We start from the raw sequence: 18,633 nt of genomic DNA on the forward strand, positions 1-18,633 counted from the left end.
CTAGAGCATTATTTACAATAGCCAAGATCTGGAAACAACCTGAGTGTACATCAGTGGATAAACGGATAAAGAAAATGTGGTATCTGTGTACACATACATGTACACGTACACAAACACACACATACACACACACATTATTCAACCATAAAAAATGAAATACTGCCATTTGTGACATGGATAGGCCTTGAGGGCAAAGTCAGAAAGACAAATACCATATGAAATATCCACTTCTAAGTAGAATCTTAAAAAAAAAAAAAACTCCAAAAACCATGCTCATAGAGAACAGGTAACACTGGTGGTTGTCAGAGGTGCAGGATGAGGAAGGGGTGGGTGAAACGGCTGAAGGGAGTCAAAAGATACAAATTTCCATTTATTGAGTCATGGGGAAGCAATGCACAGTGTGGCAACTATAGTTAATAATACAGGCCTACCGGGACTCCTGGGTAGCTCGGTCGATTGGGTGTCTGACTTCAGCTCAGGATGTCGCGGTGAGTTTGAGCTCTGTGTTGGGCTCCGTGCTGACATCTGAGAGCCTGGAGCCTGCTTCAGATTCTGTGTCTGTCTCTTGGTCCCTCCCCTACTAATGCTCTGTCTCCTCTCTCAAAAATAAACAAAAAATAAATAATACAGGCCTACCTTGTAGATATTGTAGGTTCAATTCCACACCACTGCAATAAAGGGAATACTGCAATAAAGTAAGTCAAGTGAATCTTCTGGTTCCCCAGTGCAAATAAATGTTTACATTATAATACTGTAGTCTGTTAAGTGTGCAGCAGCATTATGTCTAAAAACATACATATCTTAATTAAAAAATGCTTTATTGCTAAAAAATGCTAACCATCATCTTAGCTTTCAGTGAGTTGTAATCCTTTTTCCTGGTGGAGGGTCCTGCCTCAATGTTGGTGGCCCCTGACTGATCAGGGTGGTGGGTGCTGAAAGTTGATGTGGCTGTGGCAAGTTCTTAAAATAAGACAACGATGAATTTGCCACATTGATTGACTCTTCTTTTCACAATTTCTCTGTAGCATTTAAATGCCATTTGATATTCGCCCACAGAACTTCTTTTGAAATTGGAGTCAATTCTCTCAAACCCCACACTGCTTTATCAACTAAGTTTATGTAATTTCTAAATCCTTTGCTGTCATTTCAACAGTCTTCACAGCATCTCCACCAGGAGTAGATTCCATCTCAAGAAACCACTTTCTTTGCTCATCCATAAGGAGCAACTCCTCATCCATTAAAATCTTATGACAGTAATAGCAATTCAGTCACATCTTCAGGCTCCACTTCTAATTCTAGTTCCCTTGCTATTTCCCCCACATCTGCACTCACTTCCTCCACTGTAGTCTTGAACCCCTCAAAGTCATCCATTAGGGTTGAAATCCGCTTCTTCCAAACTCCTGTTAATGTTGATATTTTGACTCTTCCCATAAATCATGAGTGTTCTTAATGGCACCAGATGTGGTGAATCCTTTCCAGAAGATTTTCAATTACCTTTGCCCAGATCCATCAAAGGAATCACTATATATGGCACTAGAGCCTGATGAAAGGTATTTCTTAAACAATAAGACTTGAAAGTTGAAATGACTTCTCGACCCATGGGCTGCAGAGTGGATGTTCTGTTAGCAGGCTTGAAAATAACATTAATGTCATTGTACCTCTCTATCAGAACTCTTTCGTGACCAGGTGCCTTGTCAACGAGCAGTGGTATTTTGAAAGGAATCTTTTTTTTTCTGAGCAGTAGGCCTCAACAGTGGGCTTAAAATACTCAGCAAACCATGTTGTAAACAGATGTGCCGTCATCCAGGCTTTGTTCCATTTACAGAGCACAGACAGAGTAGATTTAGCATAATTCTTAAATGCCCTAGGATTTTTGGAATGGTATATGAATGAACACTGACTGGTTCCAACTTAAAGTCACCAGCTGCCTTAGCCCCTAATGAGAGTCAACCTATCGTTTGAAGTTTGAAGCCAGGAACTGACTTCTCCTCTCTAGCTATGAAAGTCCTAGAAGACATCTTCTTCCAATATATGGCTGTTTTGTCTGCATTGAAAATCTGTTGTCTCATGTAGCCGCCTCCGTTAATGATCTTAGCTGGCTCTTCTGGATAACTTGCTGCAGCTTCTGCATCAGCACTTGCTGCTTCACATTGCAACTTTATGTCACGGAGATGGCCTCTTTCCTTGAACCTCATGAAGCCACCTCTGCGAGCTTCCAACTTTTCTACTGTAGTTTCCTCACCTCTCTCAGCCTTCACAGAATTAAAGAGAGTTAGGACCTTGCTGTGGATTAGGCTTTGGCTTAAGGAAATGTGGCTGGCTTGATCTTCTATCCAGACCACTGAAGCTTTCTCCATACCAATGATAAGGCTGTTTCGCCTTGTTACCATATGTGTGCTCATTGGAGTAGCAAGTGAACTTTTCATTTCCTTCAGGAACTTTTCCTTTGCATTTACAACTTGGCTATATGGCGTGAGAAGCATAGCTTCGGCCTGTCTCGGCTTTTGGCCTGCCCTTCTCACTCATTTCTAGCCTTTGAGTTAAAGTGAGAGATGTGTAACATTTCCTTTTGTTTGAATACACAGAAGGCATTGTAGGGTTATTAACTGGCCTAATTTCAATATTGTGTCTCAGAGAATAGGGAGGTGTGAGGAGGGAGACAGATGGAGGAACGGCGAGTCAGTGGAGCAGTCAGAACACACATATTTCTTGGTTTAAGTTCACCATCTCATATGGTGCAGCTTATGGTGCCCCCAAACACAACAGTAACATCACAGATCACCACAACAAATATAATAATGAAAAAGTTTGAAATACTGCGATCATTACCAACTAGTGACAGAGACACAAAGTGAGCAGATGCTGTTGGGAAAATGGTGCCAATAGATTTGTGTGACACAGGGTTGCCACAAACCTTCAATTTGTAAAAAAACAAAAAAAAAACAAAAAAGAAAAACCACATTATCTGTGAAGCGCAGTAAAATGAGGTACGCCTGTACCTCAAATACCATATATTTGAAAGTTGCTACAAGAGTCGATCTTAAAAGTTCTCATTACAAGAAAAAAAGTTCTGTAGGTATGGTGATGACTGTTAACTAGACTTACTGTGGTGATCATCTGAAATATATAAAAATATTATATAGCAGTACTCCGTATTATCAAAGATTTATTATTTGTTTGGTTAAGAAATCTGTACTAGATGCCTTAAGAAGTTACATGACCTTCAAAAAGGAAGCAGTGCAACAACATAAATTTCTTCTGGGAAGGGATTTTAGCTAGACAGTTAATTAAGAAAACAAAATGCAAAAATGTTAGGATTTCCACAAAGAAATATATTTATTTTTTCTTTAGAATGTGGCTCAGAACAGTAACATACAAATATTTACACTAAAATAAATTAATATGTGATTTAACTGTCAGTAATAATTATGTTGGAATATATTAATTATCCTTTCTGTGAATTCAATAAAAACTAAGATTTGGTTTTAGATTTAGAACCATCCTTCCAAATATTTGGTATGAAGCCTGGTAGCAATGCAACCGTCTGGTGTCCAGAGCAGTTACAGATGTCGCCCAGGAACAACTGGTGTCCCTTCCCAGGACACCACCTCACCCCAGATGCTGACGCCAAGCAGAACTAGCTTCCTTCCTAGGAATCACGGTGGAATTTTTCAACAATAACCAGGACCTGGAGATTATTTCAGGGCCGGTGGAGTTCTTGGAATCAGCCAACCTATCTATTCACATTAACCCACCAGGAAGGAAGTAGTTCAAATGCAATAGTGATTCTTTCACACTTTATTTTGTATGCTAACACTGAAACAATAGAAACTTTCTGGTTTTCCTAAAATAAGAATCTGAAAAACATGCATATGCTTTCTTAGATCATCTGAAAGTACCCATAAAAACCTGTATTGGCAAAATACTGTATTGGCAAAATGTCCACAGCAGAGAAGAATATTTGATTAAATTTATCACTGAGGGACAGCATCAAAGACAAATTGAGTCATCTGCTAATGAGACAGTCTTATTAAAGCTGTTGTTAGTCTGAACTAAATTAGGATATATTTACCTTCTGCAAGGTTTTTATTTGAGGGGTTGTGTGGCTTAGCAGAAAAGCACAGATGGACCTGGGAGCAAATCCTGTTTCTGAGAGTCACTAGCCACACAGCTTTAGGTGCCATCACTTAAACGCGCCAAGACTTAATTTGCGGTTGTATAAAATAGAAATTAAAACACCTACCTCCCAGGTTGTGAGAATTTAGAATAACGTATATGGAGCACCTAGTTCAGAACCTGGCACACAGTAGGCACTTAATAAATGGTGGGTATTCATATTTCTTCCAGGTTGAAATTGATAGCAAGAACCCTAGCCTTTGTATCTAGACACCAATGAAAGCACAAAATCGTATTTCGCCAGAATCCAGATTCACAGATACGAGCTCCACAAATGCTGCCTTAGGAGATACTCCAGGGTCATACTCAACATTAACATGAAAAGTTATTGAAGGGAGAGGTGTTTGTCCATAGCGAAGATCCTTTGGGGATGGTTAATCTCCTTTCAGAGGCTGTTAAGTCCTAGTGGCTTCTCAGCTGTCCTTAAGAAGATAAGGACAAGGTCACTTAAAGCCACTGTAATTCAGATCCCTAAAGTTGCTCAAGACTCTCCAAGAGTAGTAGCAAATAACATCTTTAAGCAGATGACATTTGGGGGTGACAGGTATGTCCAATGTCTTGATTGTGGTGATGGTTTCACAGGTATATACATATGTCAAAGCTTACCAAATTGTACACTTTTAAAAATATCTCAGTAAAGCTGTTTTTAAAAAAGTTTACTTTAGCCATTCACGGTGAGATTTCCTTCTGTTTCCTGACTGGATCCCTTTCTGCAATCTGAGTTTAAGGTCAGAGTAGGAAGGATTAATAATCCAAACTCCAGTATCAAGGTCCCATCTCAAGCAAGGCCTGCAGGTCTAAGTGGTACGTCTGGTGAGCAGAGTCCTAAGGCTTCCTTGTCTACTATCACAGCTCCTTTGGCACAGAAAATTGTGACTGGTACTTACAGGGTTTGAGCTAAAATGACCCCAGAAAGAGCAGCATCTACCAAAACGGGTTGGGAAAAGTGACTTTGGAAGAGGAGACTAAAAGCAAAAACTTAACTGCTGAAGTCACCTGCTAAATACCAAATTTGCTTTGTAAGAAACGCTTATCTAAAAGACAACCTGATTCCACGAAGAAGTTCTGAGTCTTGGTCCATGTCCCCTCCTGGGAGGCCTAGCAGATCCTGCGAGTTGTGTAGTCCAAAACCATGCTGGCGGCACCGAGCAGGGCGGGATCCACCAAATCCGAAACTACCACGTCCACATCCTGAACCGAGGACAAGGCTTGCTGGCGGATGACATCTTTGACGATGTGGATGTAGTGACTGGCTAGGACTCCAGAGAGGATCACAAGGGAAGGATTTATAGTGTGGAGGATGTTCACAACCCCAAGACCCAAAGCCGTTCCAGCTACAAGGAAACAAAAATGAAAATAAGTCTCAAGGAGAGAGCCAAATCAAAAACACCAGAGGACAGTGGAAAGAGTCCGCCGCCCAGAATACTCACTACATTCACACTACGTAAGAGAAAGTGGTACTTTTTTTTTTTTTTTTCAACGTTTTTTATTTATTTTTGGGACAGAGAGAGACAGAGCATGAACGGGGGAGGGGCAGAGAGAGAGGGAGACACAGAATCGGAAACAGGCTCCAGGCTCTGAGCCATCAGCCCAGAGCCCGACGCGGGGCTCGAACTCACGGACCGCGAGATCGTGACCTGGCTGAAGTCGGGAAAGTGGTACTTTTAAAGCTGTTTGTGACTTATTCTTTTTTTAGGTTTATTAATTATTTTTTAATGTTTATTTTTGAGATGGGAGGCAGAGAGAGAGGGGTACAAAGAATCCAAAGCAGGCTTGTGCTGACAGCAGAGAGCCTGATGTGGGGCTCAAACTCATGAACCATGAGATCATGACTTAAGGTGAAGTTGGCCATTTAACTGACTGAGCCACCTGCTCCTATTGATTTTGAGAGGGAAAGTGTACGCTTGAGTGGAGGAGGGGCAGAGAGAGAGAGAGAGAGAGAGAGAGAATATCCAAAGCAGACTCCTCACTGCCAATGCAGGCTCAAACTCACAAACTGTGAGATCATGACCTGAGCCAAATCAAGAGTCGGATGCTTAACCAACTGAGCCACCCAGGCGCCCTCATGATTTATTCTTAGTATGAGAAAATGTTGTTATGCTTCGAAATTTAAAAAAAGCTAGATATGGTAATACTACACCATATGCTCTCAACTATGTTAAAAAAAAAAAAAAACTGGAAAAGACTGGAAGGGAATGCTAATAGTTGACTATCTCTGAAGAGCAAAACTTGAAGGGATACTTTTTCAATTTTTTTTAATGTTTATTTTTGAATGAGAGAGAAAGAGCGCATGTGAGAGAGTGGGGGTGGGGCAGAGAGAGAGGGAGACACAGAATCTGACACAGGCTCCAGGCTCTGAGCTGTCAGCACAGAGCCGGACGTGGGGCTCAAACTCACAAACAGTGAGATCATGACCTGAGCTGAAGTCGGACGCTCAACCGACTGAGCCACCCAGGCTCCCCAAAGGGATACTTTTTCCTACTCTCCTGTATTTCTCTAGATCTCCTATAAAATGAACAAGTAGTTTATTCATGGTTTTAAAACAAAACAAAAAACTTGTTTAATAAAGCAATGCTGCCAAATACCTTGAATGCCATTTCCTTTTTTTCACTCTCAGAAAGCAGGGAAAAACGGCCCTGAACACACATTCCAGAGCATTGGTCCCGAGGGGGGCTGGGTACGTGTCGGAGCCCTGGGCGGTCTGAGGGGCCCTCTAGGGCACAGCTGCCCAGAGCCACATGCTCACCTGTTCTCAAGATGCTCTGGGCCTTCACGTTGCCAAGTTTTGCGGCTTGGATGAGATGGACTGCACTCACAGCCTCGTCTTTTGGCACTGACATCCCTTCCACCAAGAGCAGGTCTTCTGTTAGAGAAGAGGCAAGAGGCAGCAGTCATCACTGAGCTGTGGCAGCCCTGCAGCAGGGCCAACCTTTTAAGTTTGCCTGCGGGCAGCAAGCCCCCAAGTGGGAAGACATGGTTTCTTTTCACATTTGCAAAGCTTTTTACCATGCACAAATGTCCACATACATTTTCCAGAGGCCGCTGTCCTCTTGCTGTCTTGGTTACCTATCATCCAGAACTTCCCCACCTGGAAAATCCTCAACTCCAACCACAGCCTCCTAGCCGGCTCTCTAGTTTCTTTACTTCTCACCTCCACGTGAAACTGAGTCCTTAACGTGTTTTTTTCCCCAAATTATCAGACTCCTCTGTATTTATCTCCTTCCTTTATCCAGATGCAGGTCACATTACTGTGAGTGCCCCACGTTCCACGGCAGGGCCTGAAGAACTGACGCTGACAGGGGTTCTCAGTTGCTGGCGCTCGGCCACTACTAGCTGCACAACCCTGTCCATGTCACGCCACCTGCAGACCCTTCTTTTCTCTATAAGACGGGTAACACCATGTACCCTGGCAGGATTATGTGAGGAACTGAATGAGGTTAACAGATATCAAATACTTAGTTAAGTGCTGGCCAGAGTCAATGCTCACTAAACATGTCTATTATCTATAGTCCTGGTCTTTTCTGCCCCTCACCCTGCCCGTCATCAACCCAGGTCAATCTGCCTCCTCGTCTGCTGTCATACTTGTGTGCTGATGAGAGAAAATCCCAGCCATGCAGGCTGCGCCTAGACCCCATCCAAGGATCTTCTCACAGCTGCCCCTGCCAGCGCTCTCCCGTTCCCCCCCGTGGCTCTTCTCAGTTTCCACCACCTCACACCTTATACCCCACCTCCTACCACAGGATTTCCATCCTGCTGGCCTCTCTGCTAAAGGACACCAACAGGCAGCAGTCCCCTCACTTTTCTGCCCCCACCTATAAACATATCTGTTTGCACACCTTCACTCATTCTTCCCCTCTCTTGGGCCCTCTGTCGAGGCCTTGCAGCTCATCTCCTACCCCCTCGCCAGGAGCTTTATAGTAGGGACTCAACTGCCCTCTCCCTCCCGCATTCTCAACCCTTGCTTCCATTCCTACTGTCTGCGTTCCACTGGCAGGTGGTCACAATTTCCATGTCCTCAAAGCACTTCTTCCCTCTCAGCGTAGTCAAGTTTCTGCTCCTGTGATTTGAATGTGCTCTTTCTTTTTTAATGTTTGTTTATTTTTGAGACAGAAACAGAGCATGAACGGGGGAGGGTCAGAGAGAGAGGGAGACACAGAATCTGAAACAGGCTCCAGGCTCTGAGCTGTCAGCACAGAGCCCAATGCGGGGCTCGAACTCAGACCGTGAGATCATGACCTGAGCCGAAGTCGGATGCTTAACTGACTGAGCCACCCAGGCGCCCCAAATGTGCTCTTTCTTAAGACATGCATTTGCCCTGATGGGGACCAAAACTGGTTCTTGCGGGGAGGGGGGGGGCAGTTTATAAGCTTATTCTTCTTATACAAATAGTACATAAATACAAACAGATCAACAGATATATGGTATTAAAGTATTATGGGGGGGGGAGGACTAAGAAAAGTCTGAACAGGCTCCTAAGGGGGGCTGAATGTAAAAAATGAGGTTGAAAAATAGTTTTCAGGGCTTCAAATAGCGTCCTCATGGCCAAAATCAATACCTTTTTCTGATTTTCTCTCTCAAAAGCAGCACCTGACATTCCCAACTATTCCCTTCCCGAAGTACTCTCCCTTTTGGCTTCTGTGCCTTTTCCCATTCCTGGTTTTCCTTTCTGCCCATTAAACACTGTTTTGCAAGGTTCCACCTCTAACTCTTGCCTCACTCCAATCTCATTCAATTCAAAGGTTTAACTGCCACCTCAGCACTGATGATTCCCAAATCCCCACCTCTAGTCCTCTCTCCCGAGCACCAGACTCCTGTAGCCAGGCTCTGCCTACACATCTCCACCCTATGTCCCATAAGCACCCAACCATCATCTTCTGCCACAACTTGCTCCTCCTTTCATAGTCTCAACCCCCAGCTGTCCGACTAGAAAACGGGAAGTCACTCTAGAATTGTACTATTTAAAGCCACTCCATTTGGAGGGATTAAGGCAAGATGGCAGAGGAGTAGGGTGACTCCAAGCTTGCCTCCTCCCCCAAACTGCTAGATAAGTATCAAATCATTCTGAACACCTAAGAAATTGACCGGAAGTCTTAGAAGACGAAACTGCATGTCTACGAACAGAAAAAACAACCTATGCAAGGTAGGAACTGTGGAAGGTTGAGTCATTGGAAGAAAAGAATGGCTGACCCTGTGAAGGGGAGGGATCCCTGATCAGGGGGAGGGGAGATAAGAATGAAGAAAAAAAATAAAAGAGTGAAAATACATGCAGGGGACTACACAAAAAAACTGTTCCCCAAAACCAATGATGGGGAAAAAGGAGAGGGTGGAGTGCAGAGTCTGAAGTTTTAGAGGTCAGTTCCCTCGAGGAAGCAGGGCAGAGCCCCGGAGCGGGCAGTGTGGTCTGAGGATCCCCCGGAGTGCATTTGGTAGAGGCGACATGGCCTCTCAAGCAGGCAAAAGCCCTGGTGGGTACCACTGAGCTGCCCCATTCACCAGTACAGGAACAAAGATGCTGGCTGTGTGTTGCAATTTACCATAAACTCTAAGCCACTGCTGCTGCACAGTCGCGCAACTGTTGCTTAGGACAAGCCGGCACCAGCCACAGTGCGGCAAAATGTGGTCCCACAGGATTCAATGCAGGCCCAAGCTGCAGGGGCCTCTGAAGTGTGGGGTTCTGAAACACAGCTGTGTCTGAGATAAAACCCAGGAGGTTGGCACCATATGGCAGGTGGACAGCGCAGACAGACACAGGGTGAATGAAGGTGGGGAGCTGACAGAATCTGGGGACACAGGAGGATGACTGATTGTACATCTGTGGGGGCACAAACTTCCCTCTCTGGAGACTACAGAGTGGGGTGAAGCCATTTTCACCCCTAGCCCATCAGCACTGATCAACCTCAGTGAGCTAAACAGCGCCACCAAGTAGAGAATGGAGCCACCAAGTGGAGAACAGAGCCAATACACCAAGCCCCGCCCCCTTGCACCCTCCAGGCACATCTCTGGTAGAGCAAGTTGGCCTGAGAATCAAAGTAGTAGGCCCCTCAATGAGAAGACCAACACAAACCGCTTCCATGCACTAGGTCTACAGATCATAGAATGCTGCAAAGCTTCAGCTCTAGGGGAAACAGGATCTAGCTTCCTTCGGGTTTTGTTTCTTTGCTTTGTTTCTATTATTTGTTTTTGTGTTTGTTTTTTTTCCTGGGAAACAGAAAGCAAATTTTTTATTTTTTACTGTATTTTTTTAATTAAAAAAAATTTTTTTTTACCTTTTCTTAATCTTTTTTCTTCTATCAAGCTTCAAGCTATACACCAAGGATCTAGCTTCCTTTATTATTTTTTAAATTCCATTTTATTATTATTTTTTTTCCCCTCCAAAATGACAAGATGGATGAATTCACCCCAAAAGAAAGAACAGGAAGAAATGACAGCCAGGGAATTAATCAATAGAGATATAAGTAATATGTCTGAACTAGAATTTAAAACAACAATTATAAGGATTCTAGCTGGGCTTGACAAATGCTTAGAAGACTATAGAGAATCCCTTACTGCAGAGATAAAAGCTAAAACCTAGTCAGGCTGAAATTAAAAATGCTATAACCAAACTGCAAACCTGAATGGATGTCACAACAGTGAGAATGGGTGAATCTGAGAAACAAATCAGTGATACAGAAGTTAAAATTATCGAAAATAATGAAGCTGAAAAGAAGAGGGAAACAAAGATAATGGATCACGAAGGTAGACTTAGGAAACTCAGCAACTTATTAAAACGGAGTAACACTCTTATCATAGGAGTCCCAGAAAATGAAGAGAAAGGAGCAGAATGTTTCGGTGAGCAAATTATAGCTGAAAACTTCCCTAATCTGGGGAAGCATGCAGACAGCAAAATCCAAGAAGCATAGAGAACTCTCATTACATTCAACAAAAGCTGGTCATCACCAAGGCATATCATAGTCAAATTTCACCAAATACACAGACAAGGAAAGAGTCCTGAAAGCAGCAAGGGGAGCAAGTCCTTAACCTACAAGGGAAGACAGATCAGGTTCGCAGCAAATCTGCCCAGAGAAACTTGCCAAGCCAGAAGGGAATAGCAGAATATATTCAACATGCTGAATGAGAAAAATATGAAGCCAAGAATACCTTATCCATCAAAGCTGTCATTCAGAATAGAAGAAGAGATAAAGAGTTTCCCCAAAAACTGAATGAATCTGTGACCACTAAGCCACTCCTTCAAGAAATATTAAGAGGGACTCTGGGGGGAAAAAAAAAGACCAAAAGCAACGAAGACTGGAAAGGAACAGAGAACATCATCAGAAACACCAACTTTACAGGTAACATAATGGCAGTAAACTCCTATCTTTCTTTCAATAATCACCCTGACTGTAAATGGACTAAATGCTCCAATCAAAAGATACAGGGTATCAGAATGGATACAAAAAAACAAAAACAAGACCCATCTATAACCTGTCTATAGGAGACTCATTTTAGACCTAAAGACATCAGCAGATTAAAAGTGAGGTGATGGAGAACCATCTATCATGATAATGGATACTAACAGAAAGCTGGAATAGCCATACTTCTATCAGACAAACTAGATTTTAAACCAAAGACCGTAAAGAGAAATGAAGAAGGGCATTATATCATAATTAAGGAGTCTACCCATCAAGTTCTAATTGTAAATATTTATGCCAACCTGGGACACCCAAATCAATTACTAACAGACATAAAGAAACTCACTGATGAAATACAATACTAGTAGGGAGTTTTAACACCCCACTTATACCAATTTACAGATTAAGCAGAAAATCAACAAGGAAACACTTTTGCTTTGAATGACACACTGGACCAGATGGACTTAACACATATAGTCAGAACATTTGATCCTAAAGCAGCAGAATACACATTCTTTTAGAGTACACACGGAATATTCTCCAGAATAGATCATATATTGGGTCACAAATCAGCCCTTAAAAGACTGAGATCAACCATGCATATTTTGAGACCACAACGTTATGAAACTTGAAGTCAACCACAAGAAAAAATTTGAAAAGATCACAAATACATGGAGGTTAAATAACATCACACTGAAGAATGAATGGGTTAATGAGGAAATTAAAGAAGAAATAAAAAAAGTACATGGAAGCAAATGAAAATGAATACACAACAGTCCAAAACCTCTGGGATGCAGCAAAGGCAGTCTTAAGAGGGAAGTATCTTGCAATACAGGCCTACCTCAAGAATCAAGAAAGGTCTCAAATACACAACCTAACGTTACACATAAGGGAGCTAGAAAAGGGAAAATAAAGAAAGCCTAAAGCCAGCAGAACAAGGTAAATAATAAAGACAGAGCAGAAATAAATGATACAGAAACAAACAACGACAACAAAAAAGAACAGAGCAACAAAACTAAGAGCTGGTTCTTTGAAAGAATAAAATTGATAACCTCCTAACCAGACTTGTCAAAAAGAAAAAAGAAAGGACCCAAATAAATAAAATTACAAATGAAAGGGGAGAGATCACTACCAACACCTCAGAAATACAATATAAGAGAATATTATGAAAAATTACATGCCAACAAACTGGGCAATCATAAAGATGGACAAATTCCTAGAAACATGCAAACTACCAAAACTGAAACAGGAAGAAATAGAAAATTTAAACAGACTCATAATTAGCAAAGAAATTGAAACTGTAATCAAAAAACTCCCAACAAACAAAAGTCCAGGGCCAGATGGCTTCCCAGGGGAATTCTACCGTACCTTGAAAGAAGAGTTAATACTAGGGTGCCTGGGTGGCTCAGTAGGTTAAGCATCTGACTCTTGATTTTGGCTCAGGTCATGATCTCACGGTTTGTGGGATTGAGCCCTCTCTCAGGCTCCATGCTATTAGCATGGATTGGGATTCTCTCTTCCCCTCTCTCTGCTCCTCCCCAGCTTGCGCATGCACATTGTCTCAGAAATAAACAAACAAACTTAAAAAAAAAAAAAGTAGTAGTAATACCTATTCTTCTCAAACTATTCCAAAAATCAGAAACGGAAGGAAAACTTCCAAACTAATTCTACAAGGCCAGCATTACCTTGATTCCAAAACCAGACAATGACCCCAATAAAAAGGAGAATTACAGGCCAATATCCCTAATGAACATGGATGCAAAAATTCTCAACAAGATACTAGCAAATTGAATCCAACACTACATTAAAAGAATTATTTACCACAATCAAATGGGATTTTTTATTCCTGGGCTGCAGAGCTGGTTCAATATGTGCAAATCAATCAACGTGATACACCACATTGATAAAAGAAAGGATAGGAACCATATGATCCTCTCAATAGATGACAAAATACAGCATTCATTCTTGACAAAAACCCTCAACAAAGTAGGCATTGATGGAACATACCTCAACATCATAAAAGCTACATATCAAAGACCCACAGCTAATTAACCATTCTCAATGGGGAAAAACTGAGAGCCTTTCTCCTTGAGGAACAAGACAAGGATGTCCACTCTCACCATTACTATTTAACATAGTACTGGAAGTCTTAACCTCAGGATTCAGACAACAAAAAGAAATAAAACGCATCAAAATCAGCAAGGAAGAAGTCCACCTTTCACTATCTGCAGACGACATGATACTCTATGTAGAAAACCCAAAAGACTCCAGCAAAAAATTTCTAGAACTAATACATGAACTGAGCAAAGTTGCAGGATATAAAATCAACATACAGAAATTGGTTGTATTTCTATACACCAAAAACGAAGCAGCAGAAAAAGAAATCAAAGAATCAATCCCATTTGCAATTGCACCAAAACCCGTAAGATACCTAGGAATAAACCTAACCAAACAGGTAAAACTCTTGAAAACTACAGAACACTTATGAAAGAAATTGAAGAGGACACAAAGAAATGGAAAAGCATTCCTTGCTCATGGACTGGAAGAACAAACATTGTTAAAATGTCTATATTACCCAAAGCAATCTACACATTTAACACAATCTCCATCAAAATACCACCAGCATTTTTCACAGAGCTAGAACAAATAATCCTAAAATTTCTATGGAATCATCCCTAATAGCCAAATCAATCCTGAAAAAAACAAAACTGGAGGCATCACGATTCTGGATTTCAAGCTATATTACAAAGCTGTAGTCATCCAGACAGTATGGTACTGGCATGAAAACAGACACATAGATCAATGGAACAGAATAAAAACCCCAGAAATGGACCCACAACTATAGGGTCAACTAATCTTCAACAAAGCAGAAAAGAATATCCAATGGAAAAAAGACACTAAATTCTACTCCTAAAACCAATACTGTACTGTATGTTAACTAGAATTTAAATAAGATTTTGAAAAATAAAGCCACTCCATTCAACTACTATTTTTCTCCCAGAAAACAGAAAAAAATTCAGATCTGACCATGCTTTTCCCCTAAAAGTTCTCAATGGCTTCATTAGCTGCTGGTCCTGGCCTCCCTCTTGCTACGCTCTACCCTACCTTGCCCTTTATGTACCCATACCACTGTTTCCCAGGCTTGGAAGCATCCCTGGCTCATCCCAACTTGCCCTGCTAATTCTACTTACCCTCTCTCAACCTCCAGACAGCACCCTACCACTCCCTTCCCCATATGAAGAGGGCAGGGAGAGAACGCTGGTGTCCTTCTATACGTCTACATTCCTTGGCCATCATTCTCAGTGCACTTGACACTATATTATAATGATATTAAATGACTCTTTTCCTTAGGCTAGAAACCATCCTTTTATTAACATGTCCAGAAATAGCTTTAACTCAAATAGACTTCTCAGACTTCACAACTGTAGTATGTTAATCCATTTACTTCTTCATTAAAATGTGTATTAAGTGGGGGGACGGGGAGCGCCTGGGTGGCTCAGTTGGTTGAGCACCTGACTTCGGTTCAGGTCATGGTCTTGGAGTTTGTGGGTTCGAGCCCCATGCCAGGCTCTGTGCTAACAAACAGCTCAGAGCCTGGAGCCTTCTTCAGATTCTGTATCTCTCTCTCTCTGTCTCTCCCTCTCTCTTTCCCCCCACTCCCCAGCTCATGCTCTGCCTCTGTCTCTCAAAAATAAATACATGTTAAAAAAAATTTTTTTAAATGTGTATTAAGGGGGCACCTGGGTGGCTCAGTCGGTTAAACATCCAACTTTGGCTCAGGTCACGATCTCATGGTTCACAAGTTCGAGCCCCACATCAGGCTCTGTGCTGAAAGCTCAGACCCTGGAGCCTGCTTCAGATCCTGTGTCTCTCTCTTTGCCCCTTCCCTGCTCACGCTCTGTTTCTGTCTCAAAAATAAACAAACATTAAAAAAAGAAAGTTTTAAAAATGTGTATTAAGCACCCACCCTGTGCTAGAGGCCGAGGAAACAAAAATTAAAAAAATCCTCCCTGCTCTCCTGGAGCTCAAGACCCTTGTCCACCCCCAGCATTGGAGAGGAAAGTGTTAATATGGGTCAAGACTAAGGGTACCTGGGAGTTTTAGTAAGAGGAACCCCATCTTTCCTCCAGGAAGTGAGAAGGGTAGAAGTTCTGGCTTCAGTGTTCAGCTCTTTTTGGAATATGTACTTTGAAATACTTGTCTACAATTTAATCCCTCAGGAGAAAGAAACCAACCATCATGTAGCTTTTTTGCTTCCCTCTGCAAGGCCATTCCAGAGGCATATGCTTCAATACACCCATGACTTCCACAGGAACAATCAGGCCCATCCAGAGACACAACAAGGTGGCCAAGTTCTGCAGCACAGAAGGAGCTTCCATGGATCAATTCGTGCTGATGGATGATACCCCCGCCAATTCCTACAGCGAGAGACAATAATCACTGAGGTGGCTCTTCCCCTGAAACAGAAAGCTGAAATATGGCAATGCCTCATGTGTTTAGCAAAGCTTTGGAATGTGTGATTCTTTATGATGCCCCTTTTCCTAAATAGCGGAAACTTACTAAGTATTAACACTTCACCTGGAAGCATTTTGGAGGAAAATCTATCTAGCAGATCCTCTGATGCCCTGTGTCGCACCTACGTGGCTCACTGTGATTTCAAGCACAGCTGTGGGGAACAGATCCATGCAGGCTCAGACTCACCGTGTGATGCCAGTGTACCACCTCAAGCTCACAATGCCTGTTCTCACCAAGGCCATCTCCAACGCTAACGTTAGAGCCTAACTGTCCACGTGAGCACAGGGCATCCTCAACCAAGCAAGGTAAGAGCCAACAGATTCCAGTGGACAATTCTGGATGATATTCCACAGGCTTCTTGGGAGGTTCTGGTTGATTTCAGCCCCCACTGCCCTCAAGGCAACTTGGATAACGGTTTTCCATCTACTCTGTTCTACTCTTCTCACTCCTTTACTCCTGCTTCTCAGGATCACCTCCAACATAAAATTCTCACACCTAAGTCCTCATCTTGGGATCTGCTGTGGGAGAAACCCAAGATAAGACCATCTTTCCCAAATGTATCGCACACCACCTTTCACACACCACTTTCTTCCTTAAACAGAGAATATTAAGATTTTGCCTCTTAATGCCACCATGTCCAAAAATCTATGATTCAATGATTATGAATATCAATGACTCTTGTTACCAAGTTTAGGAGGAGTTATTAAGGAGGAAAGCCTGAGAAGACTATTTTTAGAGCTCTCTTGCCATCAGTTACTTCCTGTGGCACCTACTCAACTCCACCCTTCTAATTTGCAAATTACCTACTCTGAACTAAGAAATGATATCCAAGCTTGCTAAAACTGTATCTGCAACTAAGAGAAGAAGGGCCTGAGCTTCAAGAGGAGGTAGCATAATTCAGAGTTTAAGAGCACACAAGTTTTGAAGTTACATACATCTGGGATAAATGGTGGCTCAACCACTTACTAGGTCGGTCTGTTTTTCATTCCAAAAGTAGGACATCAGCAAAAATGGCAAAGTAGGCGACTCCAAAAGTCCATCCCTCCACTAAAGTAATGAATAAACTGGCAAAAACTCTCAGAACCAATTTTTTTTGCAACTCTGGAAACTAATCACAGGTTTTGTAACAACCAGGGAATGCTTACTCAAGAAAAAAAAAAAACAACTGAGTCTTAAGAGCTCCTTCTGGCATTTTCTGGTCCCACCACCCACTCCCCAGTTTGGTGGCCTTGAACCAGCCCACATCCTGCACAGAGACGGCAGTACTGGAAGAAGCAGGACCAACTTCATTCTCGAAAACCTGTGGTTGCTTGTTCTGACCTACTTGGCGGCTAGTGGAGGACCAACTCGAAGAGCTCACCTTTGTGTCACTGACCTCAGAACTCCCCTAGAGCTGGGGAGGCACTCAGGTGGCCTTTGTCAAAAACATTTAAAGGCAAAATATATTTATTCGTCTCTACTGCCTAGGGCGACAGCTGACAGATGACGCAAATAATATACTAACCAAGAAGACTGGGAGGCAAAGCTGGGAATGAGAAGCTTTGGGGAGTAAGAGCTTTGAACAGCTCTGACAAGTTCCTAGCAATCTGAGGTCCACACACATGCCCAGGGCAGGGCATATGCCCAGGAAAGACTGAGAAGGCCCTAAGCTCTCATGTGGGGCTCACCTCCTGGCTCTACTCAGGCAGGAAGTGAACACTAAAGCACACTCACAAGCAGCCTGCTGGTGCTGAAGGCATGCCCCAACACCCATTCTAGCTCCTCAAACAACCTCTTACTCCTCTTACCTGTACCTGTGATAAGTGTCACAAAGTTTTCCAGGCCCTTTCCTTGGCCAAATTTCCTTTCCGCCAGGGCAGCACAATTGCCATCATTGTCCACCCACACAGGGAGATGTAAGGTGTCAGACAGGGGGGTCCTGAGGTCCACAGAGTTCCATTCTTGAATCAGTTTAGTTGAATGCAGCACAATTCCTTCCCGAGGATTTACCCGGCCACCCGTGGAAATACCTGAGCTCCACCACACACACAAGGAAAATAATTCTCATAAGCAACCTTAGAAAGTATGCCAACTTACTGGGTTTCAAACACAAATTAATTCACCCAAGATCTCCTAAGACAAGCATTACCAAAGATTGCAAGGAAATGTCAGGCAATTCCGAGCAAAATCTGTAGCTCCCCACCAATGTACCCATAACAATTACTGGGGTTCTAGGAAGTCCTCACGCTTGGGGCCCACAGATAGGCCCTGGAGCCATCTGTACACAGAGCAGTGACATGATGGTCAGTCATGCATCAGAACTTGGAAAACTCTGTATGTCAAAATGAACATTTCTTAACAAATCAGGAGACTATAGACGCTGGAGAGGATGTGGAGAAATGGGAACCCTCTTGCACTGTTGGTGGGAATGCAAACTGGTGCAGCCGCTCTGGAAAACAGTGTGGAGGTTCCTCAAAAAATTAAAAATAGACCTACCCTATGACCCAGCAGTAGCACTGCTAGGAATTTACCCAAGGGATACAGGAGTACTGATGCACAGGGGCACGTGTACCCC

The 18,633-nt window shown here is 42.7% G+C and overlaps 1 protein-coding gene across 8 annotated transcripts in view; it reads right to left on the bottom strand.

The window, feature by feature from the left end:
* Positions 1-3,780: 3,780 nt before the first annotated feature.
* Positions 3,781-18,633, bottom strand: part of GNE (glucosamine (UDP-N-acetyl)-2-epimerase/N-acetylmannosamine kinase) — a 40,629-nt gene continuing 25,776 nt past the window's right edge. For 5 of the 8 annotated variants that reach the window (XM_086683503.1, XM_086683502.1, XM_086683498.1 and 2 more), the window contains 4 exons: positions 17,867-18,088; positions 15,800-15,982; positions 6,923-7,039; positions 3,781-5,510 (listed from right to left, as the gene is read on the bottom strand). In XM_086683503.1, coding sequence (XP_086539629.1) covers positions 5,275-5,510; positions 6,923-7,039; positions 15,800-15,982; positions 17,867-18,088 — 758 coding nt within the window. In that variant the 3' untranslated portion in view covers positions 3,781-5,274. Of the gene's footprint in view, positions 5,511-6,922; positions 7,040-15,795; positions 15,983-17,866; positions 18,089-18,633 lie in introns of those variants that run through there. The other 3 variants (XM_086683496.1, XM_086683500.1, XM_086683501.1) reach the window with 3 other exon arrangements.

This window comes from Puma concolor, chromosome D4 (assembly GCF_028749965.1).
Source record: "Puma concolor isolate L17-30 chromosome D4, mPumCon1.1.hap2, whole genome shotgun sequence".
NCBI lineage: Eukaryota > Metazoa > Chordata > Mammalia > Carnivora > Felidae > Puma > Puma concolor.